The sequence below is a fragment of the Synchiropus splendidus genome, chromosome 1, assembly GCF_027744825.2.
Source record: "Synchiropus splendidus isolate RoL2022-P1 chromosome 1, RoL_Sspl_1.0, whole genome shotgun sequence".
Lineage (NCBI taxonomy): Eukaryota > Metazoa > Chordata > Actinopteri > Syngnathiformes > Callionymidae > Synchiropus > Synchiropus splendidus.
In genome coordinates, this window is record NC_071334.1 from 41,078,915 (window position 1) to 41,098,021 (window position 19,107).

The following is a 19,107-nucleotide window of genomic DNA, read 5'->3' on the forward strand; positions in this document are numbered from 1 at the left end:
AAACTATAGTACATTTTTATCGCTATATTTTAGGAGTTGTTAATCCATGTCCTTCAGCTGCTCAATGGCTGCTTTTCTGTTGAAGCTCAGTCACTCTTGCAGAAGCCAAATGAGACATCATGCTGATCCACATAGTCTGTTCTGACTGCATGTTTCCCTTCTTTTTAGTCTTGTTGAGGAAAGAAGATCTGCCCTCTAATTCAGAGAGTTGATGGTTTGGAAGCTGCAGAACTGGACTTACCACTTTGGTTCAGTGTTTGCAGTGTAAATTCACACCGACGTCCTTCACATTCAAATGAATGAATGAATTATGTGCATGTGGAGGACAGATGAGTGTCGGGTAGTTTTTAGAACAAAGCAGGGAAGTTGAGCGGGTTTTACACCTCCCCCGTTCTTCCTGTAGGCTGTCGCCACCCTGCCTGAGGGAACTCCACCCCCACCATGGAGTCCCACTCACCTGTTCAGTTTCACCTCTCCTCCCCCTCAGCTCCTCCTCCCAGGGCAGGTGATAGTGTGTTTTCTATAAAGGTATGCAAATGTCAGGTCACATTATCTCTGCTCTGCGCAGTGAGGACGACAAGAGTCGCCAGGGCTGAGTGAGCAGAAGAGAGAGAGTGTGTGTTGGGGAAGAGAGATAGAGTGAGTGAGAGAGAGAGAGAGAGAGAGAGAGTGAGAGCGAGAGAGGCGGAGTAGGAAAGTTGCAATTTAAAAAGACAATTGGATTGACTGTTCTCACACTGCAACCATGGGGCTGGGAGTAAGTACTGGAACTCTGTCACATGTTTCTTAAGATTTAGTTTCGGATTAGAAGTGTTTTGGGGGGCTTAGAGCAACTTTGCTGAGTCACATGTGAACACTTAATGTGGTTGCTTGGGGGGTTCTGGAACTTCCGATAATGTGTTTTTTTGTATTGGGAACTTTTTGAATTATCACCTCTTCTCATGAGCAATAGCAGTGTAATGATTAACATGTTTTCCTGTGTGTTTGAACAGCAAGGTTGACGCAGTTGTGTCTCTTTTTTCTTCTTAACCTCTGACAGCTGAAGTAGTTGAAGCTGCTTCCGTCTAAGTGTTTTCATTTTTAAAGTGTGCTTCTGTGTCCCACTTCGTTTGCTCACAGAGAGGAAAGGATGAGTATAAGCTGGCGGCCACCTCAGATGGCGGGGACAAGAAATCGAAGAAGTCAAAGGAGAAGAAGGACATGGATGACTTGAAGAAAGAAGTAGATCTGGTGAGTGTGCTATCTGATAATGACGTCTCATCCGCTGCACTTCCTGTCTTCGGTCAACCATGATTGGTCACAGGAATTGCGCCAGACAGTGGGTCACGAGTTGCAACTGTCTGCACCTTAATTTCATATAGATCTGCTTGTTACCGCATTGTCACATGTTATTAAGTAGCTCAGAGTGGTATTTAACTAGTAAGTCATGCCTGTTTACACTGGCCTCTGTTGTCTTATGTGCTTAAAGTGACGTTCACTTCTGACGCTCAAGAGAGAGGAAAAGAAGCATTTGGAAAGTTGCAAAGTTTGCATGTTAAAAGGTCCAAGAATTAAACTTTCCGCTTGCGTCAGCGTTTTTCTCATTACGTATAGGTCAAGGTCCTCTCTCAAGGTCATCTCTCCACCATTGATATTGTTAGATGCATTTAGTAGAGAAGAATTATTGTTTCATTAAGAGCTGCGCCCAGAAGCGAATATCCTAAACTCGTCTGAAAACAAGTTGTTCTTAATACCAACGTCAAACGTAGTATTACTTAATGATCATTTATAATATGATGTGTAACAGTGACAGTTAGGTCCACTTACTTTCTACCTAAGTGCTCCACGTTTCACTCTTTCATGGAGATTATTGTCTTCACAGGTTATGGAATTTAATTCACACCTAATAGTCTTTGCCTCACTAAAGGGTAATTAATTACCTTTGCAGTAGCAGTTTTCATTGTCTTCTAGAGGCATGAATAACTGGCTTTGCTGGCCTAATCCAAGCGTGAATACATAATGATTAACTGTTTTACTTCGACGCCCCAGAAGCCTTCTAACTGAAAAATCTGTAGCTTTTGAGAAAAAAGATGTTATAATAACAATGTTTCAACAATGAAAACAATGAAAAATAGCCAAAAGAAGCTAATCTAGTTTCACTTAGCTTCCTTTTAGTGTAGTGAGTTCAAAGGCAATAAAAAGCATGCTTAGTAACACATTGATTATTATGAGTCAGAGCTGGATCTCAAAGTCCTGCCGCCATGTCAGAGGGAGAGCTGTATCTCGTAAATATTATCTGCCATTCCAAGATAGCAAATGTGCACAAGGAAAGCCTTGTAACTAAAAGCCAAGGTCTGGTCATCGAGCAGTAATAAATTGTTTCATTATTAACCGCAAGACTGTGTCTTGGCTAAGATGGAGACGACATAGCAAATAAATCATGACTGTAGCTTTTCATAGGAATAAAGCAATTGTCAAGAAATATACCGTAGCCATCCTTTAGAGTGTGATTGCTCAAAATGACATACACTTTGGGGATCAGATTGTTATTAGTGATCAAAAGGAGTTCTGTATAATTCTGATGAAAAAGTTAGCACATAAAATTGTATTAGAAATTGTAGATAGTTAGTTAGAAAATATATATGTGTCTGAAAAAATATATGTACAGATATTTTCTTGAACGGAATGTTGTCACTGACCTCATCAACATTTGAAATAATTTTGCCTATACCACACATGATTGTTTAGATTTCATCTTAGATCTTAAAAATACAATTCAGGGAAAATTGGATATCTTCTCTTAGCAGGGAAATATTAACATTTTAATTTGATAAAAAACATCATTGTGTGGCAAGCTTTGATTTGCATCATGTGCACATCATATCGCATGATTACATTGATAAACAACAGGTTTTAGCAAGAATGAGCTCAAGATCCCAATAATTATTCAAGCACTATTAACCCTTGCTGAAGACCTTGTGATTTTATTTGGCCAATATTGCATGATAAAAGTTTGTCTTCAAAATGACCTTTAACCGTGTCGTTCAACTTCACGTGCCACTCTCAAAAGGTAACTTTACATAAACATCCTTTATGACTTGTTGGATAATGTTTACAAATTCTGTAGATGGGTAATGCGACTTGCGTGCCCCATATCGACTAAAAGTCTTGTCTCCATTATTATCATTTGTGCCTTCAAACTTAGCTCACAGAAGTCATATATGTAAGAAGCTGCCTTGCACTGAGGTGAAACTGTCACGACTAACTTTCCCAGTTTGACCTTCATATTGAATCTAATATTTTGCGAGATACAAAGCCATTTAAAACTAAGCCTCTCAATCATCAAAAGTTTGGATATTGTGTGTAATTATATGTCATGAAAAACAGGATGTGACTTATTTAATTAGAATGATTTAACATCACAGGTTTGGCTGACGCCTCATTGGTCAGGGTTATTGGGCAATCACAAATTGATTGTGGTTTCATACAGTATCAACGATAGAAACAACTCTACATCTCAAAGTCCTGCTGCCGTGTCAGTCATTGGTCAACCACATTGCAGTTTTCCATTCTTTCAGGGTTAATGATTACTTGCATTGCTTAAGAGCCTGCCAAATGTATGGAAAACATTGACCATTATTCATTTATTATCAGTGTTGATGCAAGAGTGCACCACAATTCAACAAATGATTTGCTTTAATTTCCTTGTTGCTCATTGTAGTAGTTAAAAAACATGAAACGCAGTTTGATTCAAAGCAAATGATCAATGCTATCTGAGCGTCATCAACAATCCAGCTGAAATTTATCTCCCACTGCTGTTCACAAGTGAACAAATGAAGTTAAAAAATATCCATTCAGGTGGCATATTAATGATGACGGTCCTCTGTGACGAGATCTCAAAGTGCTGCAGTCTGACGGCTTTCATGTCTCACTTGTCCACTGTTAACATATAGCGCTTCTAGCAATTATTAAACTGTCACGGAGCATGAGCGTAAGCTGTAGTGAAACCAAGTTGCAGTGCTAATGATTATTGCTCTATGCTCTTTGCAGCATCATGCAATTAAGCACCAAAGTCCAACACAGCAGACAATCACTATGGCAACATCAAGCTGTTCAAAGGAAATGTGACAAAATTGGATGTAATAGACCACCGTAGGTCATAAAGTGACGCAGGTGTGAATTGCGAAAAGGCTGTCAATGTATTACAAAGACAAGGTTACTCATTGCAATCATCAGCATCGACAATAGGATTGAACAATTATTACGTTTCTTGTAATTAATTAAAACAGAGCACAATAGACCTGTGTTTGCGCATGAAAGTGCTTGCTATGCCAAAATAAATGGCAGAAATTTGGTCTGGAATGCAATTATTTGGTTGCACAATGATGAAGTGTGAGTAATACTTTCGTTTTTATTCCTTTGAACAGTGTTCACCCTGAGTAGGCGTTGTTTGGTGTAGGGATATGTCAGCGCTCTCCTGAATTTAATGATGAGAAACATGCAGATTGCAAATGGATACAAGCCTCGTCAAGCATGAAGAATGCTCACCGAAAAAGTAGAAAGTTTAAATATAAAATCCATCAAAGCTGACATGTAGCCTCCGGCCATGAAAACACGACTGCTGCCGTGGCAAAGATCTGGGCTTGTCAGCATTTTATAAGCCCTCAATTAGATAATACTGATGTGAATGCAACACTCATCTTGATAACAAGTGTTCTTTTCTCCTTCTTTCTCTAACTATAGGATGATCACAAGTTGACCCTGGATGAACTTCACCGTAAATATGGAACTGACTTGACAAGGGTGAGCAGCCTGCCTTGTTTGTCCCAGTCTGTACATTCACATCAACCATCCAAACGTTGTCCGAAGTAGCCCTGTCAGACCGTCATGAAAGACTAGCAACGCCAATACCTTTGTCACCACCTGCAACAACTACTACAATTGGTTTGAGTTATTGTCTTCCCACTGTTACTGCTTCTATTAGTGTCATAAAGACTTCCACAACGATGGCTGTTACAGCTCCTTTCATTTACTGACAAAATGTTTATTCTAACCACTACTTCCACACACATTGCAGCCACTGTATTTACTCTCACACCTTTTAAATCTCTTGATATATTTGTAAAAATTTACTAAGATTCTTCAGTTCAATTTCAATTATTTTTCCACGCCGCTACACAACTTCTTTAACCAATATTTATGCTGAACCAATTAAAACTGAGAGTGCTGCTAGTTGTTTTAACTACTGCATTATGTTTCTGTCTGCTATCAGTTCTACTATTGGCACTAGCACTGGCTGCTGGAGCTCATACCGCTACACTGTAATATAACGTTGATCCTACAATTATCACCATTTGTACAAATCCTTTGTACTGTCTCTGCAGTACATCTGTAGCCTCTCATCAAGTTGTATATGTTAGTATTGCAACTACTATTACTAGACGTGTTGCCACACTCCTCCCACTGACTACACAACTTCAGCCACAGCTACAACTTGCAACAAATATTGCTACTACAAATGCTAAGCAATTTTTTCACACTGTTACTATTGCCTCTCATGGCTATCAAAGTAAGCTATCTTCAAATAACTTTGTCGGTGATAAAGTTCCTGTGATATCCCTTTCTGCCAATATTCCTGATTAAACATACAAGAGAGATAAAATTAACTTTCACTTTTACAAAATTTTCAAAAAATGTTTTCGTCATACAGTTCATCGTTCAGAGAAGAATTGTGACATGCTATCTCTCGTTACTTATCAACTACATACACAAACAGCGCACACACATTATCATTACACAACACATTCAGTGTCCAAGAGCTCCACTGCTCCTGATAATCAACTGAAATCGGATATGTCTGCTCTTAAACAAAGTCTTCACTCAGTAGCTTGGTCACGCTGACCCAACTATGAGAGCCTCTACTCCTGAGTCAGGACAAAAGTCACCTTGATTGTGTGAAAGAATGTTCCCTTCTGTGATAGCACTAACAGGCCCTGGCTCCATTCGCATGATGGCTTTACCACACACTAATTACACAAACAAACTAACAGTAATAGAGGGATCAGTGGTAACTTTCCCATGAACTACCCCTCTTTCTCCTTTCTAATGATGTCACACATTCATCCAACACATTCCTATGAAATTGCAGTCCACCAGTTGGCAAAATAAAACAAATTAAAACTTTCAGAAATTATGAAATCATTTGTCCTTTGTTGACATGACTTGTTTTCATCAAGCCAAGCCAACCCCAAACCTGTATTATGCCAGAATAAAACTGAAGCACTAATAACAACAGTTGATGCACCTTACAGTCTTCCACTATAACAACGTTTTTTTTTTATGTCTTCAGGGTCTGTCCAACTCCAGAGCCAAAGAAATCCTTGCTCGTGATGGCCCCAACGCTCTTACCCCTCCTCCCACAACCCCTGAGTGGGTCAAGTTCTGCAAGCAGGTACAGTCAACCCTATGATTTATTAAATTGAGTTAAACAAGTTCCATTGTTTATATCAGCCAGCATTTTTCTAATGGAGGAGTCACCAACCTTTTAGCAACCGTGAGCTACTCCAAGGGCACTGTGTCTGAAGGGCTATCATTGGTTCAGTAAACACATCTGAAATCATGATAAACAATGGATGAGAAATGATGACAAGTTTTCACAATAATTACCAGTGGTGTCACAAAAAAGGAATCAGAAAATCAAACATAATAAGATGGTTATGACTTGAAAATTTAAATAATTATTTTATTGTAATAACAGCTCATGGGCTACTCCTTTGGTCTCTGCGGGCTACCTTGTGCCTGTGGACACCAGAATCGGTAATAATAATAATAAAATAAAATAACCCACAAACAACAAGGGCCGATCACAAATTCATCAATCTGACGGCCGAGGGGAAGAGACGTGCAGGTCGGATCAGAGGTGACATCTGTTCTAATGCTACTGGTGATGTGTCAGAACAGGCTGAACATTTTAGGAATGTTGGTGGGTATATTTATACATTTCTGAACATTCAGCTGTGTCAGGGTTGGGTTAGTTTTAAACTGAAGATTTCATTTTCATAAGTGTTGATTTGAAAATTATAAAATTTGAATTTTCTGGTATTGTTGAAGCGTAAATATAATTGTGTTTTTTTACAACACTGACTGCAACTGAAAACATCTTAGGTTTTTATTTTGTGAAATATATTACTTACGCTACACAGTTAAAACTACATTGTAACAGCAACTAACATACCTGTGGATTATTTTGTGAAAATTGGATTTGGGAATGGTTAGTCATGGTCAATGTGAAAACAAATGTTGGAACTAATATCCACTTTATTTTTAATGAAGAAAATCAAATTAAATTAATTACAGTTCTTTCAAATTAAGAAAACTAAATCAAGAGTATTAAAATACATCTTAAAGGTCATGCTCATGAATGCCCTCATATATGCAAAATATTTCAGAGGCCCTTTCATGCAGTTTGATGTAGGTGGCAAATGACTATTGCAGTGTGTATGGTAGCACTATGACGGAACAATTTTACTGTTTCATTCTCAGCTGTTTGGGGGTTTTTCAATGTTGTTGTGGATCGGTGCCATCCTCTGTTTCCTGGCCTACGGTATCCAGGCAGCATCTGAAGATGAACCTGCAAATGACAACGTAAGGATCTTTTCAATGTTGTATGACATGCAGGAGTTATGACTACAGACAGACAAACAGCTAAGATAAGCAAAGATAAGAAAAGATGAAATAAAAGATAAAAATGTAGATTATTTTCAGATGGTTTCATAATTTAGCTTTTCTTGTCTTACTGAACTGAGGGTCCACTTTAGACTATAATTACAAAAAACAATAAGCCTTACTTTGTAACTAAATAAACAACAAACAACGTACAAAATATACTTATTTATTTATTTACTTGTTCCTACTGTCCTGTAGTTGTACCTTGGTGTTGTGCTGTCAGCTGTCGTCATCATCACTGGTTGTTTCTCATACTACCAAGAAGCCAAGAGCTCCAAAATCATGGATTCCTTCAAGAACCTCGTCCCACAGGTGAGAGAAGGACGATTTCTACCAGTTCAAAAGTGTCACTCCTTTTAAATTGTCATGAAACCTCTATTGTCCGATAATATACAAAGGTATGTTTACACCTTTGTTCTGTTAGCAAGCCCTGGTCATCCGTGATGGTGAGAAGAATAGCATTAATGCAGAGGATGTGGTGGTAGGAGATCTTGTGGAGGTTAAGGGAGGAGACAGAATTCCTGCTGATCTAAGAATCATCTCAGCTCACGGTTGCAAGGTAATTTCTCATCCAAAATCAAACAGTACATATTTGGATTTTACTGTGCTTTGACAACAGATCTATTCTCAAATCACAAAACATTTGTTCAAATGTGATTGCAGGTGGACAACTCTTCTCTGACTGGTGAATCGGAGCCTCAGACTCGTACCCCTGACTTCTCCAATGACAACCCACTGGAGACCAGGAACATTGCTTTCTTCTCCACAAATTGCGTAGAAGGTTTGTGAAACCTAATTCTCAGCTGGTAACCATGTTCAGTGAGAGTTGATTTATGTGACTCATTAGTTATCTGGTGGCAGCTTATTCTTTTATGAGACACATGAGGGACACTTGTACATTCAGACTTCTTACAAACTGATTGCTATAACTCAATAGTGAAGTCAGTTGCTGTCGTGGCCATCAATATAGTCAACATACCAGTTTGTCTCAAAGTCATGTCATGTGAAAATACTGGGCTGATGGAGTATTCACTTATTCCACCAAATGACTACCACTTCAATGTTATTCTAAGCAAGTGTTTTTCAATGAGTCATGCAAGTGATGGGTAGATGTGGTTTCATGACAGTATTGAAGGGTTGATGAGCCTTCACGAAACAGTGTCTTGATTTTCAGAGACCACCAGATGGCACGGTCTGCTGTAAAATGTTTGGCCTTCAACAACTTGATTCAATGAAACCTCACATCTGTTTTTCTTTGATTCTTTGAGGTGGTTGATTTGCTATTAAAGCAGGTATTTCAAATGGAGCGGTAGTGTACTTTCTTGATCCAAGATTAGAAACATTTATTGTCTGTTTTTCTTTTATTTTGCATCAGTGAGAGTGTTGGAAACCCATTCATTATTTTGTCAAGTGACATATTTAAGTCTGATCTGTGTACGTAGGAACTGCCCGTGGTGTTGTCATCAACACCGGAGACCGCACTGTCATGGGTCGTATTGCAACTTTGGCTTCCAGTTTGGAAGGTGGCAAGACCCCCATTGCCAAAGAAATAGAGCACTTCATCCACATCATCACTGGTGTGGCTGTCTTCCTGGGTGTCTCGTTCTTCATCCTCTCCCTCATCCTCGGGTATGGCTGGCTCGAGGCCGTCATCTTCCTTATTGGTATCATTGTGGCTAACGTGCCTGAGGGTCTCCTGGCTACTGTCACTGTAAGTCCTTCCACTTCCCATCCCAACAGTTTTGAATCTGTCTCTTGTGACCTTTGTCGCTCTGTCTGCAGGTGTGTCTGACATTGACTGCCAAGCGTATGGCCAAGAAAAACTGCCTGGTGAAGAACCTGGAAGCTGTGGAGACTCTGGGCTCCACCTCTACCATCTGCTCGGACAAGACTGGCACTTTGACCCAGAACAGAATGACCGTGGCCCACATGTGGTTTGACAATCAGATCCATGAGGCAGACACCACTGAGAACCAAAGCGGAACCTCCTTCGACAGGAGCTCTGCCACCTGGGCTTCCTTGGCCAGAATTGCTGGACTCTGTAACCGAGCAGTCTTCCTTGCTGAGCAGAACAACGTTCCCATCCTGAAGGTACAAACTCATCAGTTAATTAGTTAATAAATTTGTGTTCATCCCTAAATGCTTTGCTTCACTTCCTCTAGACAAGAACAACAACAGAGTCTAAATAATTAACCTGTGGAAGAAGATATAATTAATATTAAAGTGGTTGTGGCGCAATCAATCCTTATCAAAGTATAACTCTTTAACAGTCTAACAGAAAATGGTGTGAGAACCACTGCCGTAATTGCGTCTAACTTAATCTTACTTTAAGGGGCATTTCAGGCAACAGTAAGAACAGTAAGAATCAGCTGCATGGTACTGCTAAAGTACCGCAAATATAGTAGCATAAAGTTTAGAATTTTACATTATAGAAATTCTTTGAATGAACAATGTTATCAAAGTTAAGTACAATTAACCCACAGAATATCAATTTTCTAATCATCACAAACAAAGATGAAATAAATGGACCTCACATATGGAAGAAGTGTACTTGATGTAACAGCAACAAAACTCTCAAGTAGTTGCAATTAATGTCCAATTCTGAACTCTGACCTTGTGTTTGCCAAAATATCACCTACTGAAGGTTATACAATGAACCGAGGTTTATCTACACCAACCCAAACTATTACCATCACCAGACCTAGCTTTAAATGCTTAACTGTTAGCTCATCCTAACTTATGAATGATGCACACAATGGCGCAACTAGAATGAACTCCTTTTACAAAAGAAATTAAGATTTAGTGATTCATCTAGGCTTTGCTTGGCATGTTTTGCTTAATTCGACCACCACGTAGTAACACAGCTATAGACACCTCCAACAACAAGTTTCTCAATGCAGGTTCGATTTACTTTGTGTGAGCCCCAACTGCTTTTACTAGATCAGATTTTTTAGTTTAAATGTTGTGGTTTGTGACCTGCCACTGATCTGAATCTTACAGAGAGATGTTGCTGGCGATGCATCTGAAGCTGCCTTGCTCAAGTGTATTGAGTTGTGCTGCGGCTCCGTCAAAGAAATGAGAGACAAGTACACAAAGGTTGCAGAAATTCCCTTCAACTCCACTAACAAGTACCAGGTACGACTACTGAAATCTCATCATACTCAAGCAGCCTTTGTTTTGAACTCCCATTTGTTGGGAAAAAAAGATGCGCCACCTAATACACATTCTACACAATCAGCTTTCTATCCACCGCAACAACACTCCAGGGGAAACCAAACACCTGCTGGTGATGAAGGGAGCACCAGAAAGGATTCTGGACCGATGCTCCACCATCGTGATCCAGGGCAGAGAGCAACCACTGGATGATGAAATGAAAGATGCCTTCCAGAATGCTTACGTGGAGTTGGGCGGCCTTGGAGAGAGAGTCCTGGGTATGATCAGAAACACTCCAAAACTCTTGTTGCTGTGGTTACAAAAGGTGTTGTTTATTTCAGGTTTCTGCCACTACAGTCTGTCTGACGACCAGTTCCCTGAAGGATTTGCTTTCGACACCGATGAGGTGAACTTCCCCACAGAGAACCTTTGCTTTGTCGGCCTTATGTCCATGATTGATCCTCCTCGTGCTGCTGTGCCCGATGCCGTTGGAAAATGCAGAAGTGCCGGAATCAAAGTGCGTAATTGTTCACAGTAACAACACAGCGGCAACACACAAATTAGTACCGTTGTTTTTACAAAGGATTGACAAAGTATTTCTGTTTTCCTGCCTGAAAAGGTTATAATGGTCACTGGAGATCATCCAATCACAGCCAAAGCCATTGCTAAGGGTGTTGGCATCATCTCTGAGGGCAACGAAACCGTTGAGGACATTGCTGCCCGCCTGAATGTTCCAGTCTCAGAAGTCAACCCAAGGTTCGAATCCTAACTTATTATACAATTCTGCAAGTCACTTCTTCATTAATAAAAGTGTCCAATGCAGGGGCTGGGGCCAAGTTGAATTTACAGCAACTGCAGCCTAATCAATCAAAAATGTTTTTCCTTCCATTCAGTGCACAGACACAGATCGTCAGCATGTGCTCTTTGCCAACGGCCAATGCTGTAGCTAAGAGTTTTCACTATCCTGCTGCTGTGGGCAGATTCTTATTCACTCAACTTATTTTTGCCTCAGATATAGTCTAGAGTCATGCTGTCTACACCCTCAGTACGAATGGGCCAGTGTCAGAGGATGTTTAATGTTTTAACATCAATTGCGCTTTGAACTGCACTTTCAACTGAGTGCGAGCCCTCGACAAAGTTTCAAAACCTCTGAAACGTCATTGAGGTAACTTTTTTCATGGTTCTTTGCATTGAAAGCAAAGAGTGTGACGGACAAATTTGACATGTATATATTCATCCATTCATTTTGAAGGGGTGGGTTAAAATGATTGGGAAGTGTGCTTGCACTACTGTACGGTGTATTTATAATACCATGTTTTGTTTTTGTGTTAGTGTTAGAGCGATTGATTGGCTGTTTCTAAAGTTTACTGTGCGCCTCCTAGTGGTCCAAAGGGAGAATTTATCATTTTTGTTTAAAAAAAGAAATATATTAAGGGGTCAAATGAGAACTTTTGATTCCTCAGTGGGAGCAAAAATATATGTTTCTTCAAAAACAGTATGTTAAAATGTTTCTAGAAAACATTCCAAACCTGTTTGTTATGGCTTAGACAGTAAGTTATTTGTTTTATGCTGTTTAAAATTCAAATTATTGGTGCTGGTCTTCGACAGAGACGCCAAGGCTTGTGTGGTCCATGGTGGCGAGCTGAAAGACATGTCCACCGAGCAGCTGGACGACATTTTGAAACACCACACTGAGATTGTTTTTGCCAGAACTTCACCTCAGCAGAAGCTGATTATTGTGGAAGGTTGCCAGAGACAGGTCAGCAGAACTCTGGTCCAGAATCTCTATGTTTAAAAATAGTTCTCACACCAACGTGAACCTGTATCCTCCTGCAGGGTGCGATTGTGGCTGTGACAGGCGATGGTGTGAACGACTCTCCAGCTCTGAAGAAGGCTGACATTGGTGTTGCCATGGGCATCGCTGGCTCTGACGTATCTAAACAGGCCGCTGACATGATTCTGCTGGACGACAACTTTGCCTCCATTGTCACCGGAGTAGAAGAAGGCCGACTGATCTTTGACAACTTGAAGAAGTCCATCGCTTACACATTGACCAGCAACATCCCTGAAATCTCACCCTTCCTCCTCTTCATCATCGCCAACATCCCTCTGCCCCTGGGGACTGTTACCATCCTCTGTATTGACCTGGGAACCGACATGGTGAGAACCTAGATAAACAACAACCCGATAAGGGGATCTAGTCAAGATAAGTTAAGTGGGTGCACAGTAGGAGGAACAGGGCTGCTCACACATTGACTGACTTCAAACTAGCGAGTGACTTATCACACACTCTGATGCTGATTCACCAAGATTCAACAGATAGAAATATATAGAAGAAAGAAGATAGATAGAAAGATATCATCCACAGTTTCTCAGATGGCTAATAATAACAAGGCTTTCAATGGACCCTGGCAAATGATTATTTTCAAAGTGAAACGTGGCCAACTACTGAAACATCCTTCTCAAAATTTATCATTGATGAGTGTGTTGAAACACAGTGGTGACATATTTGGAGAAAAGCTGAATAATTTTGCTTGATAATTGTTATTTTTGGGAGAACTTGGTAGGATTTAAAAAAAATGTATTGTTGAGTATGAGAAAGTTTGGATGGAATTCAGCAAGACAATGCATCTTTAGAACATCTCTGCTGGCGGAGAAATGGGTTACCATAATGTGAAGAAAATGCAGTAAATATAAAATGAGTAAATAAGTGAATGTTTTTATTTTTGGTAGTGAAGAAAGATTTCTTTGATATAATGTGTGTACTGGCACATTTCTCCCTGATAGGAGGAATCACGGCCTTTAAGGGGGCCACATTCACAACGATAACCGATCTGTTTTAGTCCTGATTTGCGCTTGATGCTGCCCCCTCCTGACCAAGGATGATTGTCTGACAAGAGAATCCTTGCGTCTGGAGCGTGTTAAGAGTGAATTTGTCCTGCTTGTTGTGGTTCCACTTCGTTTTATTACACGTAATCTTGCAAGATTTATGTCCTGGGTCACGTGAGCGGCAATGGGACTATTGGTGCACCCCACATATATAATGATCAACGGCTGACTTTTTATCTTCATCTGTGTGTCTGACAGTTAAAAAAAATACTTAAGATTCTGAAAATCCTTGTGTGTGGCCCCTTTTAGAAAATGCAATTTCTCTAAGAACATGTACAAAGGAATCTGTGATTTGTTGTAATTCCTCGTTAACTGGTCCATGTGCTGTACGTTTACCACTTCATTGAATGCCTTCTTAATACACTTCTTCATCAGGTACCTGCTATCTCTCTGGCTTATGAAGCAGCTGAGAGCGACATCATGAAAAGACAGCCCCGAAACCCCAAGACAGACAAGCTTGTGAATGAGAGGCTCATCAGCATCGCCTACGGGCAGATCGGTAACTGACCGGCTGTTTAGAAGCGTGGATCCATTGAGAGCCAAACATATTAACAAACCTTCTCCTCAGGTATGATGCAGGCTACGGCAGGTTTCTTCACATACTTTGTGATCCTGGCTGAGAATGGCTTCTTACCAAACGACCTGTTTGGAATCAGAGTTTTCTGGGATGACAAGTACATGAATGACCTGGAAGACAGCTATGGTCAGCAGTGGGTCAGTAAAGTGTTTATGAGTTGGAAAACAGTTGGAAACATCATTGAAGAACAATCCTGAACTCAACTGTCTTCCTTCTCCAGACATACGAGCGAAGAAAGATCGTAGAGTTCACCTGCCATACAGCCTTCTTCGTAAGCATCGTGATTGTGCAGTGGGCCGATCTGATCATCTGTAAGACTAGAAGGAACTCCATTCTGCAGCAGGGAATGAAGTACGTACCGGGGAAATGAATGAAAAAAGAATGAGAGACTTTTGTATCAATGATTAAAGGGAATGAAGTGTGAATTGAAAAAACCTAATAGATATCAACAGGTAATAATAAGTCATAGAATAAGACATACGCAGACAACCACAATTAGAGTACCAACAAAAGAAAGATAATGAGGACTTAGAAAACTTAAGGCCTAACTGAGCCACAAAAGGGCTGCGGTGAGTGTGGGGTTGGAACAATTCCAACCAAGCCCACATCGGTGGACCAATCAAGTGTCAGCTGAAACAGGCAGCACCTCCCTGATCAACTGTCTTCAGACAAGAGATTGAAGAAATGGTGTTGTCTTTCTTTATTTGTATTTTCTTTAAGGACCATTTGAGACCCCTAGAATAAGATGAGGTTAATCATAATACCAAGCAGAGGTGGGAGTAAGTCACACGTGCAAGTCTCAAGCAAGTCGAGTCATTTTTTTGGGAGGGTCAAGTCAAGTCATAGCCTGGCTTGCGAACGAGAGGCTCATCAGCATCGTCTACGGACAGGTCGGACAGTCAAGCCATTAAATTCAAACAATGTGCTTGGACCACAGATTGTACATACAGCGATTTGTTTTATGCTGTCTGACCCATAGTCTTTAAAGCCAAATTGAATGATGTGTGGAACGCTAGAGCCTCCTGCAGCTTCCATAGTTCAGTTCTCCTGTGGTTGCCAGACTGGAAGTGTGATGCTTGCCTCGCATGATCATACATACAGGTTGCCAGGTTGGCTATCATGCATATATAAACGGAAAAATGCCAATGCAGAATATGTTTCTAATAATTCCCATAATAACGAAGAAAGCAATGACTCGTCAAGTCACTGCATGCAAGTCCAAATCAAGTTTCAAGTCATGAATAGCAAATCAAAGTCATGTCCAGTCATTTACCAATGGTTGTCAAGCAAGTCACAGTCCCTGATCTAGATTGAATTCACTAGATTCGAGACCCCCATCACAGATTCCGGGTGTAAAAAGAAAGTCTCCACAGTCAGACAGTTTCAAATCAGAAGAGTTTGAAAATAGAATGTACTGTACATAACCGGAAGGCAATTCAAATAAAAAGAAAGCACAGAGAGAGTGAGAGAGAGAGAGGGAGGAGTAAAGAAGTGCACAAACTGCTTGCTTGATTGACTGATTATTCTTGTTTCACTTTTTCATTTAATCCACTTTAGAAATCGCATCCTGATATTTGGGCTGTTTGAGGAAACTGCTTTGGCTGCTTTCTTGTCCTACTGCCCTGGCATGGACGTGGCCCTCAGAATGTTCCCACTGAAGTGAGTCGCTGAACATGTTTCATTTTATACTTAACCAATGATGGAGACATACACTATGTATCAATTCTGATTTGGAGACCCATCTACTGAATGTGTATTCATATAGATAATGACAATGTTTATGTTTAGTAATATAATAATACAATGAAAATGCTTTTGACCAAATATCTGGATATATTTACATAGAATTCTCATGACAACAACAAAAACAAATAGCTTCAACTGAGGACAGGAATTCAGAGTCAAAAACAAGCATGTTGTTTTCTGTTGATCTATGTGTCAGTGGTGGTGCTGCAACACTGTTCGTTTAATAATGCTAGATCCTTCACCGCGCCATCATCTGTCTTTGTCTATATCTCCCATTAATTTACAATGATCCATCTGTGTTCTCTCAGGCCTTCCTGGTGGTTCTGTGCCTTCCCCTACTCCCTCCTCATCTTCCTCTATGATGAAGCCAGGAGATATATTCTCAGACGCAACCCAGGCGGTAAGATTCAGTACTTTCTTGCAACCAGGCCTTCTGAATGTGGACAAAGCTTTAATATGATTGTTTCACTTCCATCCAAAAAAAAGAGTGTGATTATGACGGTTGTTCAACTTGTTGCCTCTTGCAGTAAACCAGAGCCAGAAGTGTGTGTTTGATGTGTGAGTGTAAGGATGAATCACTGGTGTGTCGAGCTGTGCATATTTTTCTGTGTCAGTCCGTTATCGCTGTCTCCACACAGACCATTGAACCGTGACGGATGGCAAAGCCCAGTGGGATTTGAACCCTCAACCCCCAGGCCATTGTTAATGTCTCGTTCCACCCACTAAGCCAAGAAAACATGCATGCAGGGCTGCCACTGAATATATAAATATGTGTGTGCTCCAGTTATTTGCATGCATGACTGGGCATTTCACCTAGCATCCACAGTCAACAGCATCCAGCTGTCAGTGGACAGAAAAAAAAATTTAAAAAAATACTGAGCTTTATACAGTTTTATGTATTCATCTTTTGCTCATTTTCTTGTAGAGAAAAAAGTCTTAAACTTGTGGTTTTTATAAACCATTTTTCGCTTTTTTACTCATGTAAAATTTCTGTTATACATCTATACTTTTAACATGTTTTAGTATAACACCTCTGTAGCTAATTCCAAGTGTAGGTCCTTCTCATCCAATTCCACCTTTCTATGTACTTCTTTACAATTTTGTCTCCATCTCCAGTGAGCTACAGTGTACAATATACTATGCTATCCACTCTGCAAACACATGCTACTTGTACACCTTTTGTGAGCACCAAAATGTTTTAATTTTTATCTGCTGCAAAAAAACACAATTAAGGTAATAAACATTCTATTGGCAAAATATAGTGACATCTGGTGGATGACTGTCTAACAGCCCACAGTATCCACTATTCTGATGGGTTTACATCCCGTGTAGTCTTTGGACTGGTGCTGTCCCGCTTTTTTAGCCCCAAAGATTTGTGTGTCTAGTTAACACTGTGGTGAGTCGACTCTCAACACAGAGTCGTTTCAAAAAGGATAATTTCATCTTGATTACAATTATAGAGCTCCCGTGCTTCAAGAATGATATGATCATCTCATGAGACAAATACCACAACATCCATGTCCCCCTAGGACAGGCTTTTAATGGGATCGTTCCAGCATGTTTGGCTTCCACAGTTCAGTCTTATTTATCTGAATCAGTGTCGGTCAGTGTGACGGATGATCCTGCATGGATGGCCCATCCTGTGGCAACAGAGCAAAACTGAAATACCACAGAGTTGCTCAGACGTCCGCACTGTTTCCTTATATGGCCTGACGCTTCTCCTAAACTGAGTTTCTCATCCTGTCTTCTTTCATTTTTAGGTTGGGTGGAGCAGGAGACGTACTACTGAGACAGCATGGAGGCAGCCCTAGTGTTTTGGTGTTATTTACTGCCATGTTACATTTTTGTCTGCTCAGCCAGACCTCCAAAAAAACTCAGAGCATGGATAAATTAAAGATATCTTGATGTAAATGTCATTCACAATAAAAAAAAAAACATGAGCATACACCATTGTACATGTCAGTGGACGAGTGGTTTTGTTCTGCATGTGACACTGTAGTTGATCTAACGCAGGGCACGGTGAGTCAGATCTGGTTCACGTGGAGCAGGATTATCCGCATCAACTGTTGTGCTCCAATTTGGAGTTGAATCCATCGAGTTCAGACAGAAATTAAGGTGGAATTATGACGTGGACACTGCTGTTACCGGAGGACTAAGTTTTAGACTTCTGAGCATGAACATCCACCATTGTATATATATATATATATATATATATATATATATATATATATATATATATATATATATATATATATATATATATATATATATATATATATATATATATATATATATATATATATATATATATATATATATATATATATATATATATATATATATATATATATACTAGCTAATTCACTGACTTAATCCATTTAGTCTAGAGATTTTATAGTTATCCATGATGTCTAAGATCAAACATCTTTGTGTGTGTGGAGGAAAGCCTCCTTCTTATGAGGACATTTTGCTTTGTGAGGATATTTTGGCCTGTCCTCACAAGGTTTAGAGAGTTACAGTGACAGTGATGGTAGTTTATTAGAATGGCTTTTAGTTTGGTTCAGAGTCCTGGTTAAGGTTAGCCATGTGTTTCAGATGTAGGTTTAGGTTGAGAGGCTGGGAAAGGGTTATGGCAATGAGAAGTCCTCACAAAAAGAGCCAAACAAATGCGTGTTTGTCTGTGTATATTTGCATGTGTGTGGACGCGCATACATTATGTGAAGGGCCCCAGTGACATTCAGGTGTTTCATTTGCTCAATTGGTCACAAACGCAGAGGCTCTCAGTGAAAATTAGCTGTGACCACTCGGCTGCTATCTGCTCTGTGTTTACCCTCCTCATTATTAACAGATCCTTATACTCCATTTTTTGTGTGTGCATATACACGTGTGTTTGTACCGCATTAAGATCCCACAAGTTCTTTGAAATATCACAATGTTTTTTTTTTTGTTTTTTTTAACAGACTTTAGGACAAGTGGAATGAGGGTATAAAAGCAGGAGAGCAAATGAAACACGATCAACATTAGATGTTGATTGTGTT

At 40.0% G+C, this 19,107-nt stretch overlaps 1 protein-coding gene across 2 annotated transcripts in view; it reads left to right on the top strand.

The window, feature by feature from the left end:
• Positions 1 to 18,024, top strand: part of LOC128752588 (sodium/potassium-transporting ATPase subunit alpha-1) — a 38,524-nt gene extending 20,500 nt beyond the window's left edge. The window contains exons 1-22 of one of the 2 annotated variants that reach the window (XM_053853959.1): positions 570 to 757; positions 1,120 to 1,230; positions 4,723 to 4,782; positions 6,329 to 6,430; positions 7,522 to 7,623; positions 7,903 to 8,016; positions 8,129 to 8,263; positions 8,368 to 8,485; positions 9,147 to 9,415; positions 9,487 to 9,795; positions 10,705 to 10,839; positions 10,943 to 11,135; positions 11,199 to 11,374; positions 11,477 to 11,613; positions 12,466 to 12,616; positions 12,694 to 13,017; positions 14,122 to 14,245; positions 14,315 to 14,460; positions 14,544 to 14,674; positions 15,881 to 15,982; positions 16,378 to 16,469; positions 17,830 to 18,024. In XM_053853959.1, the coding sequence (XP_053709934.1) occupies positions 746 to 757; positions 1,120 to 1,230; positions 4,723 to 4,782; positions 6,329 to 6,430; positions 7,522 to 7,623; positions 7,903 to 8,016; positions 8,129 to 8,263; positions 8,368 to 8,485; positions 9,147 to 9,415; positions 9,487 to 9,795; positions 10,705 to 10,839; positions 10,943 to 11,135; positions 11,199 to 11,374; positions 11,477 to 11,613; positions 12,466 to 12,616; positions 12,694 to 13,017; positions 14,122 to 14,245; positions 14,315 to 14,460; positions 14,544 to 14,674; positions 15,881 to 15,982; positions 16,378 to 16,469; positions 17,830 to 17,858 (3,072 nt within the window). In that variant the 5' untranslated portion in view covers positions 570 to 745 and the 3' untranslated portion in view covers positions 17,859 to 18,024. Of the gene's footprint in view, positions 1 to 569; positions 758 to 1,119; positions 1,231 to 4,722; positions 4,783 to 6,328; positions 6,431 to 7,521; positions 7,624 to 7,902; positions 8,017 to 8,128; positions 8,264 to 8,367; positions 8,486 to 9,146; positions 9,416 to 9,486; positions 9,796 to 10,704; positions 10,840 to 10,942; positions 11,136 to 11,198; positions 11,375 to 11,476; positions 11,614 to 12,465; positions 12,617 to 12,693; positions 13,018 to 14,121; positions 14,246 to 14,314; positions 14,461 to 14,543; positions 14,675 to 15,880; positions 15,983 to 16,377; positions 16,470 to 17,829 lie in introns of those variants that run through there. The other variant, XM_053853958.1, reaches the window with a different exon arrangement.
• The last annotated feature ends 1,083 nt before the right edge of the window (positions 18,025 to 19,107 follow it).